Genomic DNA, 23031 nt, shown 5'->3' with positions numbered 1-23031 from the left:
AGATGCAAAGAAGGGACATTAGTGGTGTCTTATAGCAGGAAAATCACCATTGTGCCATTGAAATGTTTATAACATGACACTAAGACTTAAAATCCATGCACTTTTTAAGAGCATCTTTTTTTCTCTTTAAAACTCATCCAAAAAAAAGGAGAATGTTGGAACTTTTCTTTGATACATGTATATCAAGACTTACAGATCTAAGTCTACTATAATCTGCTGAATTTAATAAAATGACTTTTTATTGTTAATTTTGGGTCTATCGAGGTAAAAATTTGAAGTTGATAGAGCCTGGTCAGGCTGCACAGATGTACAGGTTGGCCTAGCTTTATATTGATGGGCGAGGGCAAAATACCAGCAGGGGAAGGGTTGAATTTCAGGTGTGGTATACTCATAGGCTTGCATTGTTATATTTATATTAAGAAGTGATAACTTCTATATTTTTCTTTTTCTCTGGCTTTACGTATGTAATAAATATGATTATATAACTGATAACTTGAGGACATGACCAAAAAGTTTCTTAATGATTCTATCGCACAGCTTCTCGCAAGTCTGGGATTGTACTGCTTGTGTTTTTACCCCTCACCAGTACTTAAAAACACAAAATAACAAAGTGTTTATGTACATGTAGTTCAGTTTATTTTTTTTCAATACTATTTTTGCTTTGGACATTGCTCTTAATTATCATACTGTTGAATATTTTAGATAGCTATTTTTTTTTTTTTTTTTCAGAGAAAATTCACCAAAACCAGGTTTATACAGTATAACGGTTCCTGAGTTAGATATTCAGAAACAGCCCACTATAGACCTTAATGTGAACCTATCAGAGCTGTGGCCCGGCTTTCAGACACTTCTTGTAGATGTTTCACCTTCATTTATAGTCAACAATCTTTGTGACCTTGACCTTGTGTTTATGGGCAATGAGGATGTGACTTTTGATTTGCTTAAAGGTCAAACAATATGTCCTCCAAAATTAGAGGTATTGTAATATGTTTTACATGAGAGAAAAAAAAAGATCTTTATTACTTAAAGAAAATTATCAGCATTTAAGACTGCAACGTAAAATAAAAGTAATGCTGACCTTTATATGAATATTGATATAATTACGTTAATTTTTGTAGTTAACTGCTTCATCTAGTCAAGGTGTAAAGATTTATATGCTAAAGTTTGTGACTTAGAATTTCGGAAAATACCATGTCGTCTAATATAAAAGTCTGTCTATTCAGATCAATTACCCTACTTTATTTTCATTGTTGCATGTTTACTACATTGTTTGATTTAAATCTATTGTATGATTTTGATTTTCTCTTTAAACAGAGTAGTTTCCATGTGGGTGTGAAGTTTGGGGATGTGGTTGATATGTCTGAGCCAGTGCCTGTGTCTGAGGAGGAAGTGGGAGAGCAGCGCTATAGAAATGATCTCGGAAAAACACTGTATATAGACTCATATGTTAACATGCCAATATTTACAGAATGTCAAGGCCAAAAACAGGTTACTATAATTATAGAAACTTTTATTTATGACGATAGGATGTTATTTGACATAGTGCTGTAATTGTTGAAAAAGAAACACAAAAATATAAAAAAATGTCTTCATTCAATAACAAGTTATAAAACAAAGTAGATTTCATTAAACTTGAATAATGTACCATGGACTTAAAGCTCAGGGTATACTGTTATATACAAGCATTCTTTTATGAAGATATCCAAGTGAGTTTGGAGAGGAATGTTTAATAAATCGAATTTGTAAAAGCCCTTTTCACCTATTCAAGCTAATCAACTTCTACCAAAAATTTTGGATGGTAGTGTGAGATTAGCAAAAGTAGTAGATTGTTCTATATTGTATGTTGTAAACATAACTTATTCTCAAAAATTGAGATCGTATTTTGTTTGTAGATGTTTAAAAACTAAGAGGAAAATTCCTTTTATTTTATTGAATAGGTGTACTTTCTGACAATAACTTCAACAATAAAGCACCATATACGTGTTGTGACAGTACGGGAACAGTTTGTGATCTCAAACCTGACCAAATACATGCTTCAAGCCTGTGTTTTTGCTGTCCCTGTTTGGAGTGACAAGGTTTGAAAACATAATTATATTATATTTGTATAATTATATGTATAGATTGTTTATATGACAATATATTTATGTGATTATATGTTAAAATGATTATACATTTATATAGTTCAACTTTTGTATGATAATATGTTCTGTATATACATGTATACCAATATGTTTTATATGATTATATGTTTATACAGGTTTATGTTTCAAAGTTTCAAAGTTTTATTTCAGAAAATATCCTGAAGGCCAAAAGCCCATGAGGACAACATTTTAAACAGTGTACATGTTGAAAATTATTACTACATACTAACATATTGTTATAATCGTGTATGCTTCTAAATCTCTAAGTAAAAGTATAGTTATAAACATGATCTAATTTTTTAATACTGATTATGACATACTCTATCTATTCGCATTACTTCATCTTACAAAGTGTGCTATTGATTGCACAAATTAGTAACACCAGTGACTAGAACTTCATGACCTAATAAGAATATCCATATGCTTCGCAAAGACCAAAAAAGAAAATTATATCTGACATATCACAATGTCATATATCATTTATATTTTTCATTATGCCTGATGTTTGCTCGAATGCGAATGAGAAAAATATATCACAAACAAATTCCAAAAAAATTTTTTTTTTCTTTTTTCTTTTTTTTTTCTCAGGAAATAGTGTTACATAAGAAGATGGATATTATTTTTAACACTTAACAATATTCAGAGAAATTTTCAGATAGCATACATATAATGACAATGTTACTTCATAATTTAATGTAATATTTTCAAATATTTGACATTACATGGCAAAGATCAGTCTCTCAAACCTGACACACAAGCACAAAAGCAGTAGTAAACTTGTTTGTCTTACATGTAAGGGAAAAGCACATTCTGTCCGCCCGTACCAGCTGTTATATTTACACTTTTGTCTAAACAACTCGTGTAAATATCACATCCAGCGCTACCGCACACAACCCGCCCCAATCCAACAAATAAGACATACAAATATCTTTATGTATTATTATAACAAGCACAGTATAATACATCTACATTCATATAATGCCTGTTTCGGGCAAGTTTCATAAATGCTAAAAAAAAATAAAAAATATTACTAATTGAAATAACTAGTTGACAAAACAAGTATGCATATTGATATTGGCTCTATAGAACATATTTAACTAACAAACATTTTTGTATGTCCATTACTTAAATATATATTGTACACATCACTTGTATATAGTAAGACGGACAATTATCCTTTATTAGGTTAATGCATCAACATTTATATAATGTCTGTTATGAGCGAGTTTCATATATTCTAATTGTAATATAAAATTGTCATAACAAGTATACATACATATATATATATTTTTATGTTCCATAAAACATATCTGATTAAACCTATTTTTCTTTATTTAATATTATACACACTACTATAGAGTAAACGTTCAACATTTGTTTTACTTATCATTGTAGATTTATAATTCTAAATTACCCTATATCAATCTGTTACTGTCTATATACATGCAACGCTATCAAAGACTCTAATTTTCTAGCATTGTATATTAGCTCACATTATTACTATATAAATTAGCAGAACGAATCATAAATGCCTTGTATACATACACACTTAACTTTGTCAATAAAACTTCATTATCAGATGTAATTAGTTGAATAAATTTACACATATTGGGTCTATATCTATAAAAGCTAGGAATATAAATGTTTCTTATATCTGTATATGCTTGGCACTGTAACACAAAATGAAATTCATCTTCTAACACTTGGCATATGCTACATTTTCGCTGCTCTAAAGGAATCGCAGTGGGCTTTGCCCATCTGCCGCTTTCAATACTTAGTCTATGAGATGACATACGCAATCTTGATAAGCTAAATCGAAACTTTTGTATGTTGCATAAATTAAGATAGGGCTGTAACCTAAAGCTAGCTATGTTTCTATAAAAAAGTGCTCTAGTTGAGCTGTTAAGTCTACTATTCCAGTTTTGTATGAAATTATCAGACAATCTTTGCTCAAAATAGTGCAAAAATATTACCTTATCACCTACATCTTGAAAAAGCCACACATCATAAAAACCAAGTGTACATAAAAGATCCCTCAATAATGAACACCAACTTTTCTTGTTAGGATACCTTTCACAGTCATTTAATAAAGTAATATAGATTTTCTTGTTAAACTTATTATCTTTTGTCTGTAATAACTTAACCCAGTATTTAACAATCTTTAAATATCTCAAGGTTTGAAAATTTATACGCCCAAGTTCACCATAAACAAAATCATTTTGTGTACATCTTTTAACACCAAGAAGTTGCTTGCAAAACTGCAAATGGACTCTTTCAATTGCACAACCTTTTGTGAATCCCCACACTTCACTACCATAATTTAAAATAGGTGTAATCAGTTTATCAAAAAGTTCAAGCTTGTGTTTTACTGTAATATTGGTGAATTTATAGAGGTATTTATTCATCTTAAATATAGCTTTTGAAGCTTGACCAGCTAAAGTATTTAATGCATCAGAAAAAGAACCACCAGAAGAGAAAACAATTCCTAAATAATTAAACTTATTTACAATTTCAATAGAGTTGCCACTGTAATAAAAAATTATGTTTACTGGTAAACGACCACCTTTTCTAAATATCATTACTTTTGTTTTATCAGTGTTCACAACAAGTTTCCACCTTTCACAATATTCATACAATGTATCCAAATTATTTTGCAACTCAGTTGCTGAATTAGCAAAAATGATGATATCATCTGCATACAAAATCAAAAATATTTTGAAAGTGTCAATATCAATACCATTTACTTTATTTATTTATTATGTCTTAATAAATAAACATTTATATGATTATATAATTTTATATATTTATAGTATGTTTATATAAATATACATTATATGATTACATGTTTCTATAATTAGGTGTTTATATAATCATGCATTTACATGGTTATCTTTTTATGTCATGGTTATATTTTAAAAAAAAACAGTTATTACCATAGTGTTTCTAAATAAATATATGGAAGAATATGTTAAAAGTACAAGCTTGTAAGAAAAGCTTCTTAGATAATGCAAATCTTCTCGATAATGTATTTCCATTAATGAAATACCCACATCTCTTTACTTTTAAGATGATGCCAATTAAAGAGTAATATGATTAAGTTTTGAAAATCTTTGAAATTTGAAAGAAAATTATTTTAAATTTCCTTTTATCTTCCAGGTCACCATGCCAATTGATTCTAGTTTTGATATAAGCAGCCATCTTGGTTGTCATAGGGACAAATCTGACCTTCAACCTTTGACCTTCTTGCCTCTTCAATATTCATGTGATATTCAGCAAACAACTGACATTGATCAGGCTACTGATATGTTTAACTACTTTGCATTGAGAAATGCTGGAAGAACTGTGGAAAATAAGGGCAATAATGATAAATCAAGAGAGGCGGGAAATGACAATTTTTCTGAAGTTTCATTGACTGCATGTAACACGGATTTTGATTGGACATTTCCTGTTAGAATGGTTGCCAATGAGAATGGTTGCAGGATGACAACCAGTGTCACTGTTAGAAAGGGCAATGATGTGAAACAAGAGGCATTGTGTATAACTGGTTTAGAAAAAAACGGAATAATATATTTTACAATACAGATTGACACTGCACCAACTTGCTTTATACAAAACCAGTGTTATTTTCCTCTGTACTACGGGCAAACTTTGATGGATTTGTCTCTGTCAGGTAAGCTAAAGTTTTAAATAATATTTCTAGTGAAAATTTGAAATTGGATTCATATCAGACTTTTGTTATTATACTTACTCAATATAATAGCAAATCAGTGAAGTTCTTATATAACACATTTAAATCAGCACATTTATGAAGTTGTCATGTGTGTAAGTAAAGGGTTTTAAAGGGACTCCACTGAGGTTTTTTTGACATGACGGGACTGGAAAATTGTTTTGAGATTATTACTCCATTTAATGTAGATCTATACTAATAACTTATGTGCAAAATTTCAGATCATTAGCTTGCTCCGTTTTTCCAGAATAATTATTATAATAGTGAAAAACGACCCAAAATTGAAAGCGTTTAAACGCTTTTCATTCAAATCGGACTGAGAATAGCACAAACATATGATTTTCAATGTATTTCTTCTATATTTCTTGGTTACATTTTATTATTAATATTTATGTTTTAAGTGCTCATGTTTATCTATGTGAAAAATAAAATTTCATGTTTTTAGGCTTATAAACCTCAGTGGAGTTCCTTTAACTTAGTCTCAGGTATTAAAATGCTCATAACTTGATGAAATATTAAAAATACCAGAAGTCTTTACTCAGTATCAAGGTAGCGATAGTTTGCTAATTGGATTCTTTGGTAGTTTTTACTCAGTTAGTAGCAAGGTAGTAATAATACTGATACTGATATCGTACTGGTACTTTTTGTTTCATTTGGTCACCACATTTTTATTTTATGATTTAGAGCCTTCATAGTTGTATACAAGCATGATTTTGATTCATTGATCTATAAATTACTTTGTTTTAAATGTTAAACTCTGTAAATTAATGAACTTTCACAACCACATTGTTGGTATCTTTAAATACAAAGATACTAGATGTGGGCATTTATGTTAAATGAACTTGTCATGTTTTTCTTTAATAGCACCAACTAGAAGAGAGGGGGTATAGATTTGTCCTTGTCTGTCTGTCTAGTTGCCCTGCTATCCATCCATAGGCTTACAAAACATTGGAATGTGGGACATCCATATCCTTTTGACACATTTCTAGTCTCTTTTTACTAGTATTTGACTCATGAATTATAATTATGTCTTTTTTTTCATATTTCAGGTACTACAATACAAGAAGAAGTAGAATTGGTAAATTTTCTACCATCTGTTCCTATAAATGGATCCCTGTATTACACACCGCCTTCCATAAATTCATCATTCCCTCAGATCAATGATAAACATTCCATTCCAAAAATACACATATCTGGCACATTGCCAAAAGACTCTGAAGAAAAGGAAATTCCTAAAGTGACATGGAGTAATCCAATAGATTTACATGTTGCAGCTGATAATTTCGTTTCCATTCCAAATGTTGCTGATGTCAAAGTTCATGTGAAGCAGGTTGCTATGGTAACATATATCACAATTTCTCCTATAACAAAAGCTGATGTGTCTGCCAAGGAGATTCGCAGTCGTTTGAAGGGAAGGGAGAGAACTCTAGTAGTTGAAAGTGAATTAAGGGAAACGGCTGACGTGAAAATAGCTAAAGAGTTGAAACAAGCCCTGGAAACTGGATTTTCTGCGATTAATGAAGCAGATAAAAAGAAAGATAAGACGACAATGTCGCTGAAACTTTCTGTTGGTTTGTTTATTAGCCAGTTGTCGCTGGTGGTCCAGGATGAGGCGTCTTCTTGTTACACTAAAGGTGAAATAGTACGTCTTACTATAGATGATCTATTTTTTGCCTCGTATCCAGCAAGTGATCTTATTGAGGAGACTGGTCATCATAGAAACTGCATAGTGTTCAGCATAGGTGATGTACAACTTGATAATCAAATACAGTCACAGGGTAACTATGATTTCCCCGTGGTTCTTGTGCGACAAGATGCTGACAAAAATCCATACAATAGTGACCATTTGCAGGTTTCTGATATGAATGTTCTAGAAAAACATGCCGTTTTAAAATCACTTAGTGTTGTCCATATACAGATTGTGTTAGGAAACATTAATGGGCGCTCTTCCGTGATAGAATCTGTTGAATGTGCAATAAAACCTTTAAGTTTTTACATAGATGATACATTTATATTCCGCTGTATTAAAGAAGCTGAAGGATTCTTACAAGTTCCCCTATCAGTCCATGAACCACTTCCTGTTGATATACTAAAGCTACCTTCGACTGTGAAGAGCATCTCAAAGACATTGAGTTGTCCTGTCACTATAGGACATTTGAATATACAACCAGTGGCAGTTATGTTCAGTATACATGCTTCCATGAAAGTATTTATAGCTTCAGACCACACACCTTTATCTTTCGGAAAATTTGAAAAGACACAAGTCTGTACAACAGGTTACCAGCTTATCCGAGTTTTGGTGATGCATTATGCTTCTGGAGCATTGTTCAGAGCAGGTTAGTTTTATTTTTTAACCGTTAACCCACTATGTAACTTAAAGATAGTAACTTTGCTTAACTTTAAGTAAATTATTCTTATTGCAGAAATTTATTAAAATAAAGGAAATTCTTATTGAATTTGGCTACGTTGACTAAGAGAATGCATAAACTATGTCAGGGAAGCTGAATTCCCTATTTCTGATCAGGTTAGTTTGGTCCTTAAAAAAAGTGCCCGTTTTTTAATGATATTATGTACTCTTTCTGTGTTTACCTACAGCATGTAAAGTTTAAAACGTAACAAATCTCATTGTGTGTATTCAAAAGATATTTTTTAACGTTTAACATGAGACAGTGTACATGTAGCAATTACCAGTATATCAAAATAAAAATATTTGAGCATGATATACCTTTAAATGGACTTGTCCACCTTCCATTATTTGGACTATTTCATAACTTATGTACTTACTGAAGTCTTGTCAATACAAAGAGCATGATATTTCTAAGTTAAGGTCTTTCATCAAACTGCTGGTGTTTATTTACAGGGGCTGTTGTTGGGTCGCTAGAAATTTTGGGAAATCCAACAGGACTTGTACGCAGTATAGGCACAGGGGTTGCTGACTTTTTCCGGATGCCATACAGGGGTCTGACACGGGGACCCGGAGCCTTTGTTGTAGGTGTGTCACAGGGAACTTCCTCCATGGTGAAGAATATTACCACAGGTAATGATTCAATCATTGTAATATTGAACGAAATTTTAGCCAATTCAATTAAGGATATGAAATATTGAAAACTTAAAAGTGCAGTACATTGTATATTAATAGAAGTTTGCTTTGTTTTAAGTACTAGCAACAATACAAAGGAAATATTGTATAAAATTCCAAGTGCCTGTCAATTTTTTATGATATAAATTCTTAAAGCAGTTGCAATTTCTTTTTTTAGCAAATAGTATTTATATGTTCCACTTTCTGATTAGCTAAGTCTAAAGGGTAATTGTTATTTAACTTGTGATTCGATAATACATGAATCACCATTATGTAAGAATGAAGTAAGAATGAAGTGTATTATTGAAGAATACAATATGAGGGGCATATAAATTGCACATATGCATTTTGTTTTTTTGAAGGGATGCTGAAATCTGTAACAAACTTTGCATCAAGTGTGTCCCGTAATATGGATCGCCTGTCTTTGGATGGTTCCCACATCAAGCGACAGGAAGAAAGTCGTAGACACAGACCAGATGGTGTTGGAAATGGACTGAAGCAGGGCCTCACAGGATTTGGGCTTAGTCTACTTGGTATGTTTCATCTTTGTACAGGTTAAATAAAGGTGGAATTTTGAAGGGAATTAAAAATTCTTCGAGGGGCGTCTGTGGCCAAGTGGTTATAGTCATTGACTTCAAACTTGCACGTCATTGGTGTGGGTTCAAATATGGACAAGAACTTTGGATTTTTAATGGAAAGAAGCTAATGAAAGGTCTGTTGTTCTACTTGGGTGCCTGAAATAATGCACAGAAGTGCACCCAAGGTTTTCCTCCTACAGTAAAGCTGGAATGTTGCCATATGACCTATACTGTGTTGGTGCGACGTAAAACCCAACTCCTCCAAAAAATCTTAGACTTACATGGAATGCTTAGTAAAACAAGTTTGAATTATTGACAGTCAACTGTGTATATGTTAAGTTAAGAAGGTTTGCTTATAACTTTTGTGTTTGTTTACAGGTGCTGTAGCAGGTTTAGCTGACCAGCCTATACAAAGTTTGTTGGACACAGAAGAAGGTGGTCAGTCTAAGTCATCGGCTGCCTCTGGTTTAGTGACTGGTATGGGTAAAGGTCTTGTTGGTGTATTCACTAAACCAATCGGAGGTGCCGCAGAGTTTGTCTCACAAACAGGTCAAGGTTCGTAGATCTGTTGTAATCATCTAGCTTTATACCTTAACCGTGGACAAAATGTTTGAATGTGCAGACTTAATGAAACTGTAATTTAAACCAGTACCAAACAATCACACCATTTTGTTAATTTTTAAAAATGATTGTATGCTTATTCTGCAAAATAAAAGTAGCAGTGTATGTAAATGAAAATAAAAGGTATTTTCACCTGTGCAATTCACTTGATTTTATGGTTGGTTAAGAATCAGACACCTTAATCACTATGTCCCCCACCCCCTCTTTAAAAGGTTATGGACAAAGGTATTTAAAATAAATATGGACACAGGTATTTGTGTTGTATAAAACTTTTATCATAATTATCATAATTATAACTGTAGGAATACTTCAAGGAACAGGCCTTAGCAAGTTGCCAAACCCACGAGAATCTCCACATGTTATCACCATTTCTCAGGAGCCCTGCGGACAAGTCAAATATGCTTTGTGAGTAGAGTTGTTTTTATACAATGTAATATCTTTTAAAGGTCATGAAAAAAGTATTTGCTAATATAGGAAATAGTGATATTGATATCTTGCTAGGGACCAGTCTTTAATATTTTTGGCTTTTGTGTTTTTTGGGGGCTTTTTTGCAAGTACAAACGTATCTAATTTTTGCTGGCACTTAATTTTGTGAAAAATAGAAATGCTTAAATTTAATTCAATTTAATACAAGAATTTACATAACTGGATTTTCTATGTTAGATTTGCTAATAGTTGAGATGTAAATATTACATGTTGTAATATCTAGGTATCCAGGTTAAAAAAAACAACAATTTGGTATTCATTAGATTTTTTGTAAAAACATAGCACATATTACTTACAAAGATAGTGAATGTTTGCTCTACTGAATTTTCAATAAAATAAGATAATTCACATCTTGATCCAAGGCAGTTTTATAATACATGACATGTTCACAATAAGGTGAAAGAAAACAAACTAAGTGTTTAATACAAGATACTTACTTTTTTGTGGAACACAAATAGAAAAATTGAAGAAAAAATTTAACCTTTGCAAAACAGTCACAGAAAATAAGGGTGATGTTGTGTTTTGTCAGCAGAAAAACAGTATAAAAAGTATTACATGATACTTTTTTGTAACTGAAACTTTTAAACATTTTCCTTGTATTAATGACCCTTTGAATAATATGTATCAAAATGCTCAGCAGTGTTGACATCCTAATTACTACATACATGTAATGTCAGTGTTACAGTATACTGTAGGAAAAGCCATACATGTTGTTTTATACAATAAAACATTGAGGTTTTCTTGTCCTTTACACATATTTTGGTCATATATTATATAGCTAATTACTTTGAACAGACTGTATGCATTTGTGTAAAGGAAAGGAAGGAAATGATTCTGTTAGTGTAATAATGGTAGTAAGAAATTGAACCTTCTCTTTTAAAACCACTAGGCAATAATAATGACACCATTTTTTAAAGATAATGACTCCTTCAGAAAACTTGCAAAAAAAATTGCTTTGTGGTACTTATTTTATATATCAACCACATAATACTAAAAATATACAGTAAGTACAAAGTTTCTCATACAGTACAATTAAACTACAAAAGATACAGAAATTTCCATGTAATATCATGTATCACAGAGGACAACAAGAATTGCTACATGTATTGATTAAGTGTCAGCATCTGGACTAAATGGGGAAAAAAACTGTTGAAATGTATTCATAAAAGAAAGGAAATGACTTGTTTCCAGAATAGTCACTGTACCATCATGTTTTCATATAGTGACAATTTGTAACAGTGACATTTAAATTTTACAAGAAATTGAACCTACTGTCAGTCAGTGACCTTTCACTGAATGACTGTACAGGAAGATACCTTTTAAGTTGTACATGACTATAACATTTATTTTTGCAGATACTGTAGTTCTTCATGTACAATGTCACGTATGTATGATTTTTCAGGAAACTTTTTCAAACGTTGCCATCCAATGACATTCTGTGTTGTGTAGAAGCATTACATATAGACCTTACTGACCAAGATGTGCCAGTTACACTTATCCTAACTCCAGAGATATTGTTTGTGGTATGTCTCTATAAACTCCTTATACTGAACATTTTAATGAGTATTTTATGTAAAGTTTAATAACTTTACATGTTATTATATAATTGCACATAATGAGCTGATTTGGAATGGTCTTTTTTACTTTCTTAATTGCCGTGTATCAAAATCAGTTTAAAGGTGCACAGTTGTTATATTTTTTTAGAGTTATGCCCCTTTTTAACCAAGAACTTAGTCATAAATGCTTATTTAAAAACTATGCAAGGACTGGATTATCATTACAAGGAACAGTTTGAAGACAAAGAGTCATTATGTTGAAACAGAAAGCAGTTTTTTAACAGGTGTGCAATGCTCTTGTTTAATCAGCAACAGGTACCATTTTAAACTGCTAAAACAGGTTCCATAAGTTGTACTTAAAGTGTATGGGATTGTGTTTCAAAATATTGTGCTTAATGATCCCATGTTAAAGATGGATAGATGAAAATAGTTAACTTTAGATAGATTATAGAAGGTGTAAAGTTAATTTCCCTAGCATCCATTATTTAGGCCACAACAGGTAATGCTGAAATAGGTTGCATTTTAAACTGCAGAAACAGGTTGCATTTTAAACTGCTGGAACAGGTTGCATTTTAAACTGCTGAAACAGGTTCCACTTTTAAACAAAACACTAAGTTCAGCTGCAAAAAAGACTCAATTTCTTGTTGCCAGAACTGTGTTCAAATTTGATGACATCTTTGTTTAAGGATGACTTTTGATAATTGTAGGTAAATCATGAGGAAGATAATCAACAACAGTCATTCTCTGTTCTTGAACTAGACTGTGGTGTAACTCAGAAGGACCAGCCATTACTGTCTATAGTTTGGAAGGACTTGCAAACATTTACTGAAGAACAAGTAAGTAACTTATTTACAATTTGATTTTCAGGAGTAATACCAGCTATGGCTAATTATAAACTTCACCTAATCTCTTTATGATCTGGTAATTTTAGCATATCTAGCACCTGTTAAAGGAGCAACATTAGTCATTTCTAAACCTGACCCAAACTATAAAGGGAAGTTGTGATATCATGGAACATCAGCTGTGCTTTACTTTCCAGTTATCCTGTCACTACTAGGTCATTTCAGTGTTTTAACTTTTTAGCAAAAAAAAAAGTTTGTCTAACCTGCATTGTAGGGTAATTGGCAAATAGTATAATACTGAGGCTCGAGTTTGTGTCTGAAATTATTTGAGTTGCTGGCCAATTGCTTCCTAATTTACCAATAAGTTTTGAACCTGATATTATATAAAATTACTTTAAAGTAGTAGTACAATAAAACTATTTATGAATATCTCTTTTAAGCATGGACCATCTAACAAGGAGAGAGTGACCGCATTTGTAGATGCTGCTTCTAAATATATATCTACAGAACCTCCTGCTGTATGTAGTACTGCTGAGGATAAATGCGAGACAAACTGGGGCGGAAAACTTGTACAACATCCTTATAGCGAGGAAATTTCTCAACCAAATGTAACTACTAATGTAAGAAATCTCCAAATTGAAGAGTTATCTCAAGAGAGACAATCAGGATCTGTTATACAAGGGGAACAACTCTCAGATACTGTTTCAGACTCCAGTGTGGAAGTTTCCCATGCAACTCTTCCGCAATATGACTTCAGAATAAGTGCAGAACATCTTGCAGCATTTCTCGCCATATTTAATATTACGAAAAATAAATTGATGGGAGTAGGTTTTTCTATTTAATGGAGCTAATCTGTGATATGATGAATTTTGTGACAGATTTTATTTTTTGCTGCTGTATATTTGAAATTATGGTTTAAATTCCAGTGTCATTTCATAGACAGTACTCCACAGAATTTATAGTCTTGATGATTCATATTAGTGATATAATGATATAGAATTTATGTGCTTGTTAATAAACAAAAATAGGAATAAATGTAGTAGGCAAAAGTAATGAAAGTCTGGTATAGTTTTTAGGGCATGTTAGTAGCTGACTACAGTCCTTGTTTATTTGTTGTAAATGAGTTTATTGTAAAAAGAATATAATGTTTTAAATATAATGATTTTTGAGTTTTATGAAGAAGAATTCTTACTAAATTGAAGATAATGATTATTAACCCTGCTAGAGGCAAATGAGTATACACATGTGACCAGTGAATATAACCATGTGACCATTGCAGTCCATGAATAGGTAGCACATCAGGTCAGTGGTTTTCTGTCTGTACATATATTTTAAAAACATTCCTCAAAATGATCACTTGTTTTGTCCATATTATAGCTGGACAATCCATTGTATGAGATAAATAAACATAAATAATAAAATTATGAGATAATTAGGAAAAAAGAATATATTTTTCCCTTAAAACATTTTGATGAACAGTTTTTAGCTTACATATTTTAGTATGAGTATAAGGAATGGTAAATAAATTATTATCAAGTCTGTAAAAGAAGCCAAACTACGTTGAAATAATGACTTAGTCCAGATATAATTTTGTTATTTAAATTAAAAGGGGTTTTGGGGTTTTGCCATCTTAGTATATAGTTATTATACTCATGGTATATATATAAAGTGAGGGTAAATAGATATAAAATCAGTTAAAAATATAGAATTCAAGAATAAAAAGGGATTTTATGTGTATCTTAATGTATTTTTGTACATAGTTTTGAGATTTACAATTATGAGCTATCATAACATAGGATGTTTTTTTATGAAAAAGAAAAATCAACAATGTATACTCTATCAATAACAATGTACATGTATGTTTTTAAAGTTGTGCAATGATTTTGACTTTAATTAAATGTGGAACTGTCTGTTGATGGTTCAAGGGATGTCAATTTTTATAAAACTGAACAGTTTGCAGTATGCAATGTAGTCCAGTCAGAGTATATGGAGATGTAGACTCACCTGTGACTATACAGGTAATATAAGACATGTTTGCCGCCTTGTGAATAATGTGTTTTTCAAAAATTTATGATGCAAGAAGTTATATTACGCCTTTATTGAAATGAATATATATATTATATATTGTATGCACATGTATAATTATAACTTCCTATGAAATAGGTAATTGTTGTTTATATAAAGTATGATGATATGAGCTGAACTCTGCTTTCGATCTTATTTATCCTTTTAATTATGTAATGTACTTACTGCTTTGAATTTGGAAATGTCCAATCAGCCATTTTTAATTTTTATAAAGTACAAACAATTTTTTGCCAAGTATAAGTGTCAAGTATTATATCATTGCTGTGCAGGTCACCAATGTTATCATATTGAACAACGCCTGTAGTATAAAACAAGGCAGATGATGCTACTAAGTTAGAGCAAGGCCAACTATTACATCAGTATAGAACAAGTTCACATATGCCACTAGTATAGGCCAATGCCAATTACACTGTCAATATAGAACACATGGCCACCTATGCCACTAGTATAGAACAAGGCTTTTGGCAACACTTGTATGAAGCAAGGCCACTTATGTCACTTAATTAGAACAAAGGCCACTTTTGTCAAATGTTTAGAACAAGGCTTATAACAACACTAGTATAAAGCAAGACCACCTATGCCACTAGTTTAGAACAAGGTCAATACTTCCACCTTTACAGAAGAAGGCCAGTATTTGGAATACTGATACAGAAAACTTACAACTAATTGGATTATTACAAATTTAAAGCAGGGCAAGTTCATAACACATAATCATCAAGGTCTAAACTTGTGACATAGAACTACCATTACTCGGAGATTAATTTGTTATCTTTATTTATGTGTTAATTTATACAAGGGTTAAAATTAAATGTCAAACTGTTGATTATGCTTATTATGGATGGAAGATTAAAAGAAAAATAGTGGGATACTTTATTGTTACCTTGTCTTTTTATAGTCATTGTGATTGTTTGCTAATTTTAGTGAGCTATAACCATAGTTGAGTTGGCATTTGGCTTCAAAAATTATTAGTCCAGAGATCACAGTCAGAGGGTTCATACTAATGATATCGTAGAGTATGAATATGTGCTATAAATATGTGTCATCTCGGGTAATAAAACTAGATCACCAGAATAAATCAAAGAGAAGTCACAATTTTGATCTGATCTTCACTAAAACTTTGTCAGACGATCAACCAGAGGAGTATGAAGATTATTTTGGATCACCACATCAAATCATTTTCAATTTGTTTTAGTCCATAAAGAGGACCATGATGGCTAAAAATTGCTGTGTCTATGTGTGCATGTGTTTCAAAATGAAAAATTGTTATATATATATAAATAAAAACACGTTAACTTAAGTTTCCTGTGAATTCAGAAATAGGTTACTGGGTCAGGTTGCTATTATTAAAATAGCACTTGTCTCTCGGGGTAATAGTGCATATTAGAAACCTGAGAACTGAAATATGTGAGAATTAGAACATTAAGTTTTCTTATAGGCATGTTATGCCTCAGAAACAAATAAATTTTACCTTCTTAAGAAAGGAAAAACAATCGTTTGATATTGTTTAAAAAATGGTCTTATGTATATATGATGCTTACAATTTGAAAAAAAATGGCACTAAATGTAAAAGTAGCAAAATGTAAACAAAGAAGTATTTTGACTTCTATACTAAATCACTTTATCTGTATAAATTGCCAAACAGCAACACACACAAAAGATGGTTCAGGTAATTGGCCAATAAGTATCTTTTTGGAAACTATAAGGATATTAAAAATAAAAGGGTGTAGGGAAACAAAAACAAAAGTTTTTCAGAGGCATAATGGGCCTTTAAGTCTATATAGATTACTCTCCCCTGAGAAATATTGTACAAATATGGACTTTTTAGCTGTTGAATATGATGTGATATGTACTGAAAAAATTAAAATTGACCGAGGCGATAGCCGAGGTCAATATTAATTTTTCAGTACATATCACAGCATATTCAACATCTAAAAAGTACATATCTGTTTTATTATATAATTTATAAATAGCTTTTATATGGCTTATCACATCTGCCATTGCATACGACGGAAATCATTATTTTTCAGCTTGTCTACTGTTTCCATAATTTGGCCCTTTCCATTGGCATGCTAATCCCTATTCTTCTTAAAAATGAAAAACGGTAACTAAAATAGACTAATTTGACTCTTATGTACACCCACACAAAGTTTTTTTCAGAATAATAACAACAAATTTGGCGTGATGTCACGTAAAAGTCTCGGGTCTTTAACGGGATTTCCAGAAAATCTATTTTTAGGAAAAAAAACAGTGAATATACTCTGATATTGACCTGTTATTTTTCACAAAAAGTTGCTTGTTAGCCAATCAGGGAAAGGCATTTCAAAGCTATTTATAGATAATATAATTATGCAAAATGTTATTGACCGGGTGATATTCATTCACAGGAAGAAAGATGGAAATTACACAATTTGATATATAAAAGTTTATGTGAGGTATAATATTGACAACTGACAATCAGTGGTTTTCAAAAAATGTTTTCTAAATTGGGAATATATCGATCCTTTTTATACCTGGAAAAGTACTAATAGATTTTTTATGTTTCTCTATATAGGAATTCTAGGGTTTTTGGCATTTATGTATCATTTATGTATCATTTTTCGAGTTTCATTAAGTTTGAACCATTAACTTTACGTTATTTTTAAAAAGCCAAAAAAAAACAAGAAAAAAAAACAGTTGCTCTTCACCATTGTTGCTTCCAATTCTGCCAGGGACTTTGTTCATGTGAGGAAGCTATTCAGCTATCTTATGGAACATCAATGGGGTTACTCAGGTGCCCATTCATGCTGGAAATAATACACAGAAGAGTGCCTGTGGTCTTCCTCCACCAGTAAAGCTATATGACTTTTACTGAGGTTGGTGTAACATAAAAACCCTATCAAGGAAAAAAAAGACACTGGATGGACTTTCAATCGACACAAAGGCTCTCTTGAGCACTATGTTCAATGGGATGACCAATAAGCAATAAAAAATAAAAAGCTCTTTTTACAATTTTTTATTTTTGATCTATTTACATTTTCAGTATAGTTAAAAATTCATAATGTATAAAATACACAAAACATGTTTTTTTTGCACAAATATAAAATGTTTAAATTGTCTTATCACATTTTGGGGTAATTTTCCTGGTCATAGGGCTGAGTGTCATCAAAATATTCATCAATTGGTTGGCTGAAAGCATCATTTCTTCTGAATGGAGTGTCTCCCGTTTTCACACTGCTAACTCCCTGTAGTAATAATAATAATACACAAACAATTATATAATTATGTTTTACTTTCTTTCTTTCTTTCTTTTTTTGGGGGGGGGGGAAAGAATAGTGGTATAATGGGATTGCACTGGTGCAAAATTCATGACTGATATATAAATTAACAAAAAGAAACAACTTTAAAAAACATTTTAAAATTTAACAAATAAGAGTTTGAAACATTTCAAATTACATATATATGCCTATGAACACATTTCTAGTTTTGTGGAACAAAAATATAATTATTTAATGGTCAACCAATGAAAGCCTATGGAATATCCAAACCAATTTAAAAGCATGCATTGATCACACTTACAGTGACTTTTCCTTTATGTTCACTCCAGAAGGTTACAGGCTGTTCTGTTCTGTAGTTGTGATTCTGCAAAATTAATATATACAAGAATATAGATAAGTTAAAATGTAATAAGTTTCATGACATTAAATTATATCTGAAGTGCAATGCAGAGCAGGAGAGGGGAGAAAAGAGTGCAGTAAAGGAGAGGTAGGGTAGAGGGGAGGACAGAAGTGGAGAGGAGTACAGAGCAGATGGTAGACTGAAGCAGAGTGATGTGGAGTCGAGTAGCAAAGCTTAATTAAGTAAGTAAGTAACTCTATAATATTATTTCATGTGAGCAAACAATTTGATTTTCATATCAAAAACAATACCCTTGCACATTTGTAAATTTATGTAACTTGTTACTGGAGAGCACGAAGCAATTGATTCTAAATGCTTAAGACTAAATTTAAGCAAATTGTATCCCAATTTCAATTATATTAAGGATAATATGATGCATTGTTAATAGAAGGTAAGCAAGAAAATATTTTATTAAAGTGACATGTGTATGGCAGTTTACAAAAGTAAGTAAAAGGAAAGAGTTGTAACTCTGCATCAGTAAGAGCTGCATACCTTTGTTGGTTTTGGTGGAACATGTACAAAATCATCATTGAAGAAATCTTTTGCTGTAACTGATTTATAATCCAATGGTTCTGGTTGTGGTGGGTTAATGTCATCAACAAAAACTTCTTGGCTACAATAAGACAATAGAACACTTATAAAGATACTCCTGATTATGTTACTCGGATGCTTGAAGACTAGGTGTGCATTTGATATTTTAATTAATCTACACTAAAACACAATTCTGATGCGACACTTTTTTAATTTTATTCTTTTGAACATTTCAACCAAACTGTTGATTTATATTATAACATGTATATGTATGTCTTAAATATCAACAATTAGATATCGTTATAACCAGATTAAAAATGTAGGTGTTGAATTAGAAGACTATTTTTCACTGCTTATATCAAGTATCCTGGTGATGATGAACAAGTCCAGTTCCTCTCAATGGTATTTTCTTAATCATGAAATAGTTGATAAATCTGATAAAAATCAAGCCAAAAAGTCAAGTTGTGAAGAAAAAAAATAAGAAAATAAAAATTTCAAGTGTTTGAGAATTGAATCTTGTCCAAAAAAGAAGGAAAAACATTGATATATGTGACCAGTAAAATTAAAAAAAAAAATTTCAGGAATTACAAATGTAGTCATTAAAACTTTCAAATAGTGGCCATTAGAAGCCTACAGCTCTGTACTGTAGATGATATTCATTACACATGTTTTAAGACAATAATAATACAAGAAATTGGTGCTTAATAATACAAAGCAATTTCCCCAAGGATACTTAGTCATAGAACGCATGCAACCTTGCAATATGACTGGATTTACCCCTAAAGTGCTGGCTTACACCAAAATATGAAATTCTCATTGAGATTTTTTAAAGCTGAATGATTGACTGTTTCATTCAGTGTTGAAGTAATTCAAGTATATTCGGGAAATTCAGGTTTACGATTATCATTATTATTATTATAAGTACTCACACTGCCTTCTCCATATACATCTGTCTCATCAACTTACTCTTGTTACCTGGAAAAAATATATATCATATAAAATAAAAGTATATCCTATATATTTGTTTTTCCATTGTACTGTTGAATGTATAATAATGCAAGCTGTATAAAAAATATGATGTTGAAAATCCAAATCAAAGAGTACTGTTCTTGGTGACATATACTGAAAAGTAGCATGTCTATGATCATTTGCCACTTTTAATGATCTTTCTATTTCATTATTATTATTTAATTGTTCATAATTACAAAATAACATATCTTATGCTTTAACTATAAATTGTACATAAATGCAAGATAAGATAAACCATTTTCAACATATATTTTCATGTCACTTTCAATATTGTTTAATATGTTCTAAGACACACTCATGAGGTACATTTGTTAGGACTCAAATTCTATCAATTATAATTATACTTAATCCTGTTTATAATGACCAGTCAAAATAGATTTCTTACATCATTTTAACTTGTTATATCAAAAAAGCAATGTCATCATTGGCAGTTCAGATGCCCGTTATTCTTTGCATAAGTTAAAATGGTAGGCACAATAATTATACCTTCAAGTGGTATTCCAGGATGAACTGGTGTTTTATATGATGCTCTTACTGTTGTCTCATTTTCAGGTTTGGCTTCTAAATTTATCGTTAAAACACCAGCATGCCCGTCTTTAAATAGTTCTGCCTTACTTCCTCCTGATGTTTTAACATCTCTAACAGTGTCATAATTTTTCACTGCTCTCTGTAACAAAAAAATATGTTCATTGCAATATTACATAACTTGAGAAATATTTAAGATATTTAGAAAAAACTTACTTCAACAAACAAACATTTATCAAATATATGCGTTAACATGGGATAGATTTTAGCTAGGAATAAACAAGCAGCCCCTAATATTAGCAAGCACGCTTATATGTTTAACTTCCAGTGTTAGAGTCTGTCCCAGGTGTAAAACAAGTTATGTTCAACATAATTCTGTGTCCCCCCCTTAGTTTCATGGTATTAATCTGAACACATGCTCATTGTTAAATGGCCCAGTGCCTCCTATGAAAATGGAAGAATGACTTAAAAATCATTGCCTTTGATCATTTACTTAACTTTTGATAGATTTGCGTACTTTTAAGTAAAAATGCAGCAGTCAATACTTATTATATAATAGTACAATAAGTCAGTGAAACTAAGTCTTTTTAATTCTTATAAATTGATGGGAATTATTAAATAATATCAAGTACTGTGGTACCTACCAGTATGCAAGCTAGGGCACCACCTAGTCTTATATCAAACATCATTTACTTTTTAAATATTGTGGATTTATTTTTGACCATATTTTATATTTATATAGACATCTTGGTACATTATATGTTATTTTGGTTTTGGAGTGATATATGTGGATATATTACCTGCTAAGATTTTATATCACCCGAGCCGTTAGGTACATTATTTAAACACTATATACACATAATGATTGATCACTGTCACCAAAATAAGACATCTATCTATCTATCTCTAATCTAACTAATCTCTATCTAATCTCTTTCTCTATCTCCATCCCCATCCCATCCTATCTATCTTCCTTTTCTGTCAAACCTCTCGCAATGACGTAAACAGTTGCTATAATTAATTCACGCCACTAAGAAAAGTTAAAAAGTGAAATAAAAAAACATGTACATTTATAAAAGATATTACATATATGTAAAAAAAACAGTGGGATATGTGTAGAGTTGTTAAAATTAAAAGCTGTCTGACAGCTAGATCTATATCGTTAGTGATTTTGTACATAATTGACAGCCTACAGCAGCTGTTCAATCAATATGACGAAGATCTAAACGACACCATTCAAGAGGCTCTAGCATCAGCTTAATACTGGATGTATGTCCAAAGTCAGATTTGGCCAAATGCACAGATCCTCTTTAAGCAGATTTTATCTGATCAATTCGAATTTGACTGTTGGGGGATTAGACATCATGCAGATGCAAATTCTAGTTGAATAAGGTTATTTAGTCGGTATAGTTGATTGTCCCGTTATATTAGGTTCAAGGTGTCAAAGACACTCGGTGACCGGACACAAGTGGATCGGATGGAAAATAATGGCAGATATTTTAAATCTATATCGATACTCACCTCTTCTACCCAATTCTCCAACAGACATTTACCATCTGAATTATTAAATCGTATTTCATTTCTTCCCTGGTTTAAAATACTCATGTTGAGTATGCAAATGGTTTCGGAAAATCAAATAAATTGGCCCTTTCTGACGTGAATTGTTCAAGTTCTTTCGATAACAGTTATAGTTTCATTTAGCAGTTGTTGTTGTTGTTCGCACTGTTTACACCGGAAGCTCGTTACACCGTAGCAACAAAGAAGGGATCGCTATTGTACGGCGGGTAGGACATTTTCTACGTATACGAATATCATAAACGCGCTGGCAAGAAACTAAAACATGTACTACTCTTAACACCAACCGTTATAGTATTTTGGAAAGTCTTCCTCTAGAAACTCAAGTTTGCATTCTCCTAGTAATGGCTATATATTTTCTTACCAATTCATATCTTGATTTTAATGTTGAAACGCGTTAGTTTTTGAATGAAATTATCAATGATTATTCAGATTTAAATATTCAAAATGATACAAATAAAATCTTAATTATCGTAATTTCTATGGACAATATAGATGTAAACATATCAAGGGCTAACGCTACCGTAGCCCAACAAATTGTGCGCCAGGGTATTTTATGATGTAGACGATGGTTGCCCTTAAAAATGTAATATCAGTGAGAA

The 23031-nt window shown here is 31.4% G+C and overlaps 2 protein-coding genes across 2 annotated transcripts in view; one reads left to right on the top strand and one right to left on the bottom strand.

Moving 5' to 3' along the window:
* The window catches only part of LOC132734231 (intermembrane lipid transfer protein VPS13B-like), a 50646-nt gene extending 34663 nt beyond the window's left edge, over positions 1-15983 (top strand). The window contains 12 exon segments of the mRNA XM_060720935.1: positions 730-976; positions 1315-1488; positions 1938-2075; positions 5298-5811; positions 6918-8204; positions 8729-8905; positions 9310-9480; positions 9904-10080; positions 10449-10551; positions 12035-12155; positions 12896-13024; positions 13471-15983. Of these exon segments, the coding sequence (XP_060576918.1) occupies positions 730-976; positions 1315-1488; positions 1938-2075; positions 5298-5811; positions 6918-8204; positions 8729-8905; positions 9310-9480; positions 9904-10080; positions 10449-10551; positions 12035-12155; positions 12896-13024; positions 13471-13872 (3640 nt within the window). The 3' untranslated portion in view covers positions 13873-15983.
* Positions 15984-18091: 2108 nt separating this feature from the next.
* Positions 18092-22599, bottom strand: LOC132734223 (sperm-associated antigen 8-like). Its single transcript, XM_060720919.1, has 6 exons — positions 22376-22599; positions 20816-20996; positions 20230-20275; positions 19262-19382; positions 18671-18733; positions 18092-18336 (listed from the first exon to the last, which is right to left on the bottom strand). Exons 1-6 carry the CDS (start codon positions 22457-22459, stop codon positions 18214-18216), a joined length of 618 nt encoding a protein of 205 aa, XP_060576902.1. The 5' UTR covers positions 22460-22599; the 3' UTR covers positions 18092-18213.
* Between the last annotated feature and the right edge of the window lie 432 nt (positions 22600-23031).

The sequence above is a fragment of the Ruditapes philippinarum genome, unplaced genomic scaffold (genome assembly GCF_026571515.1).
Source record: "Ruditapes philippinarum isolate M1 unplaced genomic scaffold, ASM2657151v2 ctg723_1_1_1_1, whole genome shotgun sequence".
Lineage (NCBI taxonomy): Eukaryota > Metazoa > Mollusca > Bivalvia > Venerida > Veneridae > Ruditapes > Ruditapes philippinarum.
The sequence above is the reverse complement of the archived record's forward strand: the minus strand, read 5'-3'. Positions and strand labels throughout refer to the sequence as shown.

Coding starts and splice junctions, on each gene's coding strand:
- LOC132734223 (XM_060720919.1), bottom strand. CDS start 22,459: ATGAGTATTTTAAACCAGGGAAGAAATGAAATACGATTTAATAATTCA. Junction 19,383..20,229: donor ATGTATATGGAGAAGGCAGT/GTGAGTACTTAT, acceptor GTCTTATTGTAG/CCAAGAAGTTTTTGTTGATG. Junction 18,734..19,261: donor TTCCACCAAAACCAACAAAG/GTATGCAGCTCT, acceptor TTAATTTTGCAG/AATCACAACTACAGAACAGA.